General features: G+C 45.6%; 1 protein-coding gene across 1 annotated transcript in view; it reads left to right on the plus strand.

The window, feature by feature from the left end:
• Window positions 1-8813, plus strand: part of slc2a2 (solute carrier family 2 member 2) — a 54415-nt gene extending 45602 nt beyond the window's left edge. Inside the window, exons 8-11 of the mRNA XM_038816589.1 lie at window positions 556-660; window positions 3165-3266; window positions 3885-4088; window positions 7106-8813. Coding sequence (XP_038672517.1) covers window positions 556-660; window positions 3165-3266; window positions 3885-4088; window positions 7106-7306 — 612 coding nt within the window. The 3' untranslated portion in view covers window positions 7307-8813. The remainder of the gene's footprint in view (window positions 1-555; window positions 661-3164; window positions 3267-3884; window positions 4089-7105) is intronic.
• The last annotated feature ends 1658 nt before the right edge of the window (window positions 8814-10471 follow it).

Genomic DNA, 10471 nt, shown 5'->3' on the forward strand with positions numbered 1-10471 from the left:
GGGACAAAGTTTAGAGGAGATGTGCGAGGCAGGTATTTTACGCAGAGGGTGGTGAGTGCCTGGACCGCGCGCCAGGGGAGGTTGTGGAAGCAGATACATTAACGGCGTTCAAAAGGCATCTTGACAAATACATGGATAGGATGGGGATAGAGGGATACGGCACAAGGAGGTGCTGAGGGTTTAGGCCAAGGGTGGTATCATGACCGATACAGGCTTGGAGGGCCGAAGGGCCTGTTCCTGTGCTGTATTGTTCTTTGCTCTTTGAGACAACTCTTATCTCAGCATCTCCTCAATAGTTCCAACAGGCAAAGAAGGAGATTTTATTTTGCCAAGTTGTTATAAACCAGAATACACTACCTGAAAGGATGGAGGAAAGCGATTCGACTGTAACTTTCAGAGGAGAATTAGATAGATATTTGAAAGGGAAAGGTTTGCAGGACTACAGGGAAAGGAAAGGGAGGTGGGACTAAACGGTTAGGCCTTTTAGAGAGCAGGTACAGGCATGATGGGCTGTCATTACACAATTATGAGCATTCTCTATTCTTTTTGTTTTAGATATTCTACTATTCCACAGCGATTTTTAAACAGGCTGGGCTAACGGAGCCAGTCTATGCCACGATCGGCGTTGGAGTGGTCAACATTATCTTCACTGTGATCTCCGTAAGTAGTCAGAATCTTTCTCGATGAATAAAAGAGAGATGTGGATTTCTTATTACCGTCAAAGGCTTCACGGTTAGTGAGGTACTTGTGAAATGCCATCATCATGTTAATGTAGGAAACGTGACAGGCAATTTGCGCGCAGAAAACGTCCACCAACAGCAATGTGATAATAGCCAAATAAACCGTATTTTGTGATTTTGATCGAGGGATTAATATTAGAGGAAAAGTAAGGTTAAGGGGGGGTTGTTGGGTTACGGTTTATAGGGTGGATACGTGGGTTTGAGTAGGGTGATCATGGGTCGGCACAACATTGAGGGCCGAAGGGCCTGTTCTGTGCTGTACTGTTCTATGTTCTATGACTCCCCTCTTCTTTGAAATAGGCCGGGGCCTCGGTTTCATATTCCACCTGATAGACAGCACCTCTGATACTGCAGCACCCCTATGGTACTTCATTGGGGCACCAGCCTAGCTTTCTCATCGACTGAGCATCTGCAGCTGCCTGGGGTGGGAAATTGTCACAAATTTGCACCCTGTCACGTGAAGAAATTTCTCCTCAACTTAGTCAGGAATGGCTGACCCATTATCCTAAAGCTGTGACCCCCACTCCCACCCCTCCCCCGCGGGCTCTCAACATTCCAGCCTGGGGAAAGGGGCTCTTTGTAGCTTCCCTATCAAACCCTCTGAAAATGTTAGAAGTTTCCATAAGTTGAACTATCGTCTGTTTGGATTCCAGTTTATTAACCATCCATCAGACTCAGACTCTCCTCATTGGGCCAATATCTTAGTGCATCAAAAAACACCATCAAAAAGCTCTGTGGGAGCCAGCACAGGTCAGGAATGTCCAAGGTTTCGTTGTTTGTGACTGTAGAGGTGACTGGTGTGAGCAATGTTGATTATCCACAGCTAATCTCGGTGACCCTGAGGAAAACAATCAGACAAGGCTCTCTCCAGTGAACACTGATCAAAGGCCCCTTTTAGAAAGTGGACATCGGATGAGACCAGCAGCCAGTTTGAACTGAAACATTTAACCCACCTCCCTCCCCTCTCTGCAGATGCCGCCAACATTCTGAGCATTTCTCCGCATTTTCTCATTTCATTTCAAATTTGCAGCATCAGTGGTATTTTGCAATTCGGTTTTCAGCTCCCAGGGTGGAGCTAGTTAATGATTTCCGATCGCTTGTTTATTCTGATCACTTAGTGTTTCAGATTGGAACACTTTGTCAATGCTGAATTGAACAAACAGTCTTTTACAATCAGTCAGCAACAGTTCGAAGTATTAGGAGGAATGAGAAAAAGTGCATGCATTTCTACAACAACATCAGTCCAACAGATCTAAAATGGAAATAATATTATTATTAGCCCTGATACCTGAAAAGGGAACATCAGCCAGGGCCCTTATCCCTATTTGGTACAGGGCTAGCCCTTCTAGAAAATATAGCCAACAGCTGGTTCTGCTGTGATGCTTCTGCAGTGCTTCAAGAAGGCAGCTCACCACCAACTTCTCAAGAACAATTATTAAAGAATAATAACGGCTGAAATTATCAGCAACACTGACATATCACAAAAAAAATAGGTACAAAGAATAGATAAAGAGATAAAAAGCTTGCTGACATCAACCAACTGGACTCGCATAATGTGGTGGTATGATTTGCATAGCTGTCTGCCATTGGTGCAGAACACTGGCTTGCCATTGGCCCTGGTCGGTCATGTGCCTCTCGACCGATTGGTTGAGACCAGTCATGTGACGGCTCCCCGATTGGTCGAGAGGCAGAGTTAACCCCGCCTCAGAGCGAGGTATAAATACCCAGAAGGCCCGGCGGTCGTCCATTTACTGTAGTCGACCACAGGGCTAACTTCTAGCTTATTAAAGCCTAACTTTTGTACAGCAACTCGTCTCGCGTTCGATTGATGGCTCATCACATGTCAAGGGTTAAAGGATCCTCAAGGGTAGATAGAGAAACCTTTGCCTCCGATCGGGAAATGAAGAATGTGTGAATGTCACATTAAAATGTGTAGCAGTGAAATCAGGAAGTAGCTCTTCACACACAGAGTAGCAGCATTCAGGAACTGTCACCCAAAATGGCTGCGGCTGTGGAGAGAAAATTGGAGATTTTAAGACAGAGACCGATGGATTTTTGTTGGCTACCCAGAGATATGGAGCAAAGGCAGTGAAGTGGAGTTGAGGAATAGATTGGGCAGGATAATTGAACAGCGGAGTTTGAGGGGCCGAATGGGCTCCGACTGTTTCCATGTCCCTCAGATTTATCAGATGTTGGTCTATCTGGGGACACCCCTCAGCTTGAACCAATCGATTGAGTGGGACCAGGGGACTGAAAAAGAGAAAAAGAAGGAAATCTGCAAGCTATATGGACAAGGTAGACAAAGAGGATCCACATTCACCAGCCAAGACGTAGCTGGAGGTGTGGCGTGAGAGAAGCAGCTACATTTCTGGGGATTTGTAGATTGGATGTATTCTCCTTCCTCTGACATGTGTGTCTCTTTAGGTCTTCCTGGTAGAACATACTGGCCGTCGGTCCCTGTACATCACGGGTCTGGCAGGGATGTGCTGCTGTGCAGTTGTAATGACGGTCGGGCTGGCTTTCCAGGTGAGTGGGATTGGAGCACACAAGACATCCGGCAACGTGAGACAGAAACTTCCCAACGCCGGGCAGCCAAAAACATTGGCCTGGATTCTCCGTATAAAATTTTAGTACGTGCCGGGCCCGAAGCTTGTAAAATCACGTAAGGAGATAATAATAACCTATATTAGTGTCACATTAACACTGTAATGAAGTTACTGTGAAATGCCCCAGTCGCCACACTCCGGCGCCTGTTCGGGTACACAGAGGGAGAATTCAGAATGTCCAATTCACCTAACAGCACATCTTTCGGGACTTGTGGGAGGAAACCGGAGCACCCGGAGGAAACCCACGCAGACACGGGGAGAACGTGCAGACTCCGCACAGCCAGTGACCCAAGCCGGGAATCAAACCTGGGACCCTGGAGCTGTGAAGCAACTGTGCTAACCACTGTGCTACCATGCAGCCTCTTGTCGGGCATGCATCTTGATGTAATCGCACCTCAGCCTTCTACCTTTTGAGAAAAAAAGAGCTCAATCTGTTCGGTCTGTCCAGTGAATTTCAATCTCTCAGTTCTGATTTGATTCATTTTGATGCACCATTTATTACCTCCTGAATAATCTGTGTCTTTATCTCTGTCCTCAGCATTCATTCACGTGGATGAGCTACCTGAGCATGTCGGCCATATTTCTCTTCGTAGCCTTCTTTGAGATTGGGCCGGGCCCAATCCCCTGGTTCATCGTAGCTGAATTATTCAGTCAGGGAGCACGACCAGCTGCTATAACCATTGCAGGCTTCTGCAACTGGAGCTGTAACTTCATCGTGGGAATGTGCTTCCCTTACATCGCGGTAAGAGGATTTATAACCCACTATTTTACCAAATGTCATCTTCTAAAGAATAATCCAGACTGGCACCTTAAGGTGCCTTTGTCCACCAGGGTGGGTTCTCCAATCATCACTTCCACACAGCAGGCTTTTTAGACACTGAAGGCCACGATAAAATCTGGCACTTCTAAACTCAAACACAACTTTCATTTATTTAACACTTTAAACAGAGCAAAAATGTCCCAAAGTGCTTCAAAGTGCTACTAGAACTAGAATCATAGAATCACTCCAGTGCAGAAGGAGGCCATTCGGCCCATCGAGTCTGCGCCGACCCTCTGAAAGAGCATTTTACCCAGATCCACTTCCCGGCCCACCCTGCCTTATCCCCGTAACCTAACCTGCGCATCGCTGGATGCTAAGGGGCAATTTAGCATGCTCAATCCACCTAGCCTGCACATCTTTTGGACTGTGGGAGGAAACCGGAGCAGCCGGAGGAAACCCATGCAGATCCTGGGAGAACGTGCAGACTCCGTACGGACAGTCACTCAAGGCCGGAATTTAACCCGGGACCCTGGCGCTGTGAGGCAGCAGTGCTAACCACTGTGCCACCGTGCCGTCCCGGGTCTCTGGCGCTGTGAGGCAGCAGTGCTAACCACTGTGCCGCCATAATTTGAAATGAGCAACTTAAGGAGATATTAGATCAGATGTACAAAACTTAGTCAGAGAGGTAGCTTTGAGGAGCATCTTAAGGAGATGGAGAAGCAGAGACCTTTACAGAGGGAACTTCAGAGTTTAGGGTCCAGGTGGCTGAAGACGTTAAAATCAGGGATGGGCAAGAGGCCAGAACCGGAAAAGCAAAGCTATCTGAGCGGGATATGGGACTGGAGGAGGTTACAGAGGCAGGGAGTAGAGAGACCATGAAGGAATTGGAAAAGTCAGATGAGAATTTTCAAATCAAGGAGCCAGAGTAGATTGGTGGGGATAAGTTGATGGGGACAGGGTGAAAATGGGGACAGGGTGAAAATGGGGACAGGGTGAAAATGGGGACAGGGTGAAAATGGGGACAGGGTGAAAATGGGGACAGGGTGAAAATGGGGACAGGGTGAAAATGGGGACAGGGTGAAAATGGGGACAGGGTGAAAATCAAGAACCACAGTGGCCAGATTTGCCAAGACTGAGATTAGTGAGGACACAATTTGAATCTATCTTCTGGGCTAGAGTGTGACACAATCAGATTGAGTTTTACTTTCCACTCAGTTCTGTGGAAAGGAAACACACTCTTTAGTACATCGAATTCTATCAGCTTACCCACCAGAAACATTAAGTGGAAATTATGCCCTAAGAGTCTGTAAGGCCTTCAGCAGACATCACTCATCCCAAATGTGGGAATTCCAGCGTATCACTTTGATCCATATTGGACAGGGACAATATGGTTCTATCTTAGCTCAATTGGGCAGGAAATTCTGATGAATGAGAAAATGGGTGTGATCGGCCACGATGGAACCATCCCAATCCCCGGTTCTAGACTCTCCATCATCACAAATCAATTAGAACCCAATTAAAAACTAGAACATAGGATTAACGGAATGATCCACTGATAGGAAACTTGCAATGTCAAAAGACTTATGACTGTAGGATTATTTCCTCTGGAGCAGAGGGTTGGCAGGGGAAGCAAGCGAATCTTTGAGAATGGTAAAGGATTGTCACAGGTTGTAAAGGGTTAAAAAAACACTTCTCTGTGTTAAAGCCTCAGCGGCCAGGGGTCGTCAACTCTAAATTCTCTGTCGCAGTGTGAGGCGGGAGTTAAGACATTTCGTTACACAGAGAGTTTTTGGAGCATGGAAAACTTTAGAATCATGGAATGATTGCAGCATTGAAGAAGGCCTCTCGCCCCGTCAAACCTGAACCAGCTCTCCGCTCACCCCACTCCCCTGTCCTTACCCTGTGGCCCTGAAAATATTCCTCTTCAGGTGCCACAGTAGGCGGTTGAAGCAGAAACTATTGCATCTTTTAAAGAAAAATTGGATTAATATTTGAAACATAGGAATTTAAGACCATAAGATATAGGAGCAGAATTAGGCCACTCGGCCCATCGAGTCTGCTCCGCCATTCAATCATGGCTGATATTTTTCTCATCCCCATTCTCCTGCCTTCTCCCCCATAACCCCTGATCTTCTTATAAATCAAGAACCTATCTATCTCTGTCTCAAAAATACTCAGTGATTTGGCCTCCACAGCCTTCTGCGGCAAAGAGTTCCACAGATTCACCACTGTCTGGCTGAAGAAATTCCTCCTCATCTCTGTTTTAAAGGATCGTCCTTTTAGCCTGAGATTGTGTCCTCCGTTTCTAGTTTTTCCTACAAATGGAAATATCCTCCCCATGTCCACTTTATCCAGGCCACACAGTATCTTGTAAACTTTAGTAAGATCCCCCCTCATCCTTTTAAACACCAACCAGTACAGACCCAGATTCCTCAACCGTTCCTCATACGACAAGCTCTTCATTTCAGGGATCATTCTTGTGAACCCCCTCTGGAAATAGTTTATGTCTCCATTCCTCTTCCAAAGTGCATAACCTCACACTTTTCCACATTGCATTCCATCTGCCACTTCTTTGCCCGCTATCCTAGCCTGTCAAAATCCTTCTGCAGCCCCCCCCCCCCCCCCCTCCCCCCCACATCCTCAATACTATCTGACCCTCTACAGATCTTTGTATCATCTGCAAACTGAGCAACAGTGCCTTCAGTTCCTTCTTCCAGATCGTTAATCATTAACATATGGGGCAATGGAGTGAGAAGGGTTTCGGGACAATGGTTGGGGATTGTTGCAGTGCTATGGGGAGAGGGATGGGCAGAGGGATTAATAGTAGATTCCTCCAGCAAAGAGTTGGGATAGACATAAGCTAAATGGCCTCTACTGTGCTGGAAACTCCTATGAGTGTGCGACAGAAGTACAAAATTGGAATCGTGTTTGACTTGATACTATTGAGGTGATTGACCACTCCTTCTTTTTAAGACATTCTCTGCACATTCATTCCACAGGAATTGTGCGGCCCTTACGTCTTTGTCATTTTTGCCGTGCTGCTCTTTGGATTCACCTTGTTCACGTACTTCAAGGTGCCCGAGACAAAAGGCAAGACGTTCGAACAGATTGTGCAAGGGTTCCGAAGCAAGAAGTCCTCATCTCAGCCCCTGAAAGCCTCTGCTACTGAACTTGAATATTTGGGTACCACAGAGGCGTAACTCGGGGGATGAGGGGGAAAGAGGTGATGCTGAGCCCTGCTGCTTTGCATATTGAGGTGAAAGTATTCAAACTAAGACTGGAACTGGACCCATGTGTAATGACCTACCTAAGGGAACATGCATTGTTGGAAAACCGCTTTCCTGTGTTCCTCACTTACGGGGGGGATTTCCCGAAGTGGGCTGGATCCCGTTATGGACTGAGTCCCAATATGGACTAGATCCTGCTGTGGGCTGGATCCCAGTGTGGGCTGGATCCCAGTGTGGGCTAGATCCCAGTGTGGGCTGGATCTCAGTGTAATCAGGATCCCGATGTGGTCTAGATTACCTTTTTTGTCCCATCCTACATTCTCAGAGATGGAAGACTGAGGAAATTTTGCCAATCTTCCATGATTGCTCTGGGGTCTCCAGGAATCGAAGAATAATCTTCTGCTCATTACTGTGAATTGTTTGGGAGGAACATCATCAACCTCTTTTTTTTCTGTATTCTTTGAACACTTTCACTTAAAGGCAGTGGAGAGGGTGGGAAAAAACAATGCGTCCTTCTGAGCGACGGTCGTCAATAATCCAGTCAGTTACCAATTCATTACTGACAAACATTCAGGAAATGAGGAGGTAATATTAACGGTGCTTATGAGCTACAGCCGAGAGATTACTCTGTGCGGAATTAGTGAATGAATATTTAACTTGTTTGAATCAAGTTAATTATCCCATTGAACGAAAAGGAGAAATTAACCCCTTTAAGTTGAACGGATCACTGCTGGAATAAAAGAATAATTTCAGATGCGCTGTTAATGGTTTTGGGATGGAAATCATCTTTTGGGGAAGGGGAGTGTAAAAATGAGCATTAGCATCTGTTGAACAATATACCTGATTTATTTTTTCATTCATTTACATGCACTGGCTAATGCTGGCATCGTGTAGAACGGGCACAGGTTTCACTGCCATCCGAATCTTGTTTGCCCCTCCCCGTCACCCAAATTGAATTTAATTCCCTTCCGCGCATTATTACCACATAATTTCAAAGTCAACATTATCTACCCAACAGTATTGTTCTAAAATCTATGATTCACACGGGCAGAAACTTTGGGGTTTTTATGGTGTCATTAACCCATGGATCTGGCACAAACATCCACCATTCGCTCATGCACAAGAGTTAAAGGTGGAATTCTCGAAGTTGCTTTCGGTGATTCTCTGCTCCTCCACAGGGCGCACTGAATGGTCATCTTTAGAAATCACTGAATTGATGAAAGGTGCACTTTTTAAGCTGTAATCATGATGTTACAAACCGACAAAGAAAATAACACTTGTTAATGAATTTTTAACAGTGTTGCAAGTCACAACTACTGCTGGACAACCTGGAAAACTAGTTTTATATTTGTGTAAGATCATTTGTTTCCATATGATAAAAATTCCATAGTTTTCAATGTAATATTTTAATATAATTTAATATCATATTTTTAAAAGTGAAAGAATCAGTGCATTAAACTTCCTGGTTTGCTTTCTGTGAGAATATTTCAATGTTATTGGTTGCTTACCACCGGTTGATAATATCATTTTGCTGGGTGCGAAATGATCCCTTAGACTGAGTGCCAACTTTTAATTAACGTTGGGAAAGGGGAAATCCATGTCAAAGATATTGCTGGACCTTTGTGAGCAGTTTTCTTCGAGGTCCTTGGTGAGCACCATTGCTTCACCGTTGGCGGGGGCCATTTTGAGCATTGAACTGCTTCTACCTGACCCTCCCCCCCCCCCCCCCCCCCCCCCCCCCGCCTGAGATTATTCAGCTGCTGCTGTTGTGGTTTGAAAGGGAGGGAATGGAACACAGCACGTTTCTGGAGGAGGTCAATGGTGGAGAATCACTCTTGCGATATTTCTGAATTAAATAAACTTTCTTGCAATGGTTTTTTTGCCTGACAGCTGAAACACTGCAAATGGTAAATTGGGGATTTGATTGGATTTTCCCTCCAGTGACGTCCTGGGATTCCAGGTTGCATGGAAGGAATGAAAGAGGCATTTCATTGAGACTTGATTGATGATGGTTGTGTTAATTATCAGTCACTGCTCACATCCAATTCTTTGACTCTGAAAGCCATCTTGGGAGGTTTCGGGTTAATTTGGGCAACTCCCCATTTCTAGTCCCAAGAGCTACACTGGTCGGGAACGTGGCAGGGAATTGGGTTAGGGAACGGATGGCAAGGTGGGTGTTTAAAGAGTTAGATCCGGGTTCCTTGGCGCTTGTGACCAGGGCGGGATTCTCCGTTCCCCAGCTGTGTGTTTCCCAGTGGCGCACCATTCGCTGGCAGCGGGATTCTGTCTTGCTGTCGCTTGTCAATGGAAATGCCCATTGAAGCCGCTGCTCGCCGCAGAGAAAGCCGTGGGCGGAGGTGCGCTGACGGCAAAAAATTTGAATCACAATGGTCGGAGAATTCTGGGATCCAATATTAATGCAAACAAACAATTCATGGAAACCAATCCACAGAGGAACATATTGGTCACTACCTGCTTCCCAATCAATGTCATCTGCTGATTTGTATCATGCAAGGATGGACTTAAATCCCATCAACAGGTCTCTGCACAATTTTTAAAAATGAAATTGTTGACATTATCATTAAATCACTTTTTTTTTATCGCTGTGTGTTTTGTCAGCTAGAATCTGTACAGATTGTGACATACATGATATTTCAATACTTGTTACACTTGATCCTGCCCAGTAACAAAGGTGAGACCTTCTTGGAAGTATTTTAATCAGTCATCACGGGTGCAGAGGAGATTTACGATGTTGCCTGGTATGGAGGGAAAATCTTATGAGGAAAGGCTGATGGACTTGAGGTTGTTTTCGTTAGAGAGAAGAAGGTTAAGAGGTGACTTAATAGAGGCATACAAAATGATCAGAGGGTTAGATAGGGTGGACAGCGAGAGCCTTCTCCCGCGGATGGAGGTGGCTAGCACGAGGGGACATAGCCTGAAATTGAGGGGTAATAGATATAGGACAGAGGTCAGAGGTGGGTTTTTTACGCAAAGAGTGGTGAGGCCGTGGAATGCCCTACCTGCAACAGTAGTGAACTCGCCAACATTGAGGGCATTTAAAAGTTTATTGGATAAGCATATGGATGATAAGGGCATAGTGTAGGTTAGATGGCCTTTAGTTTTTTTCCATGTCGGTGC

This window comes from Scyliorhinus canicula, chromosome 13, assembly GCF_902713615.1.
Source record: "Scyliorhinus canicula chromosome 13, sScyCan1.1, whole genome shotgun sequence".
NCBI classification, from domain to species: Eukaryota; Metazoa; Chordata; class Chondrichthyes; order Carcharhiniformes; family Scyliorhinidae; genus Scyliorhinus; species Scyliorhinus canicula.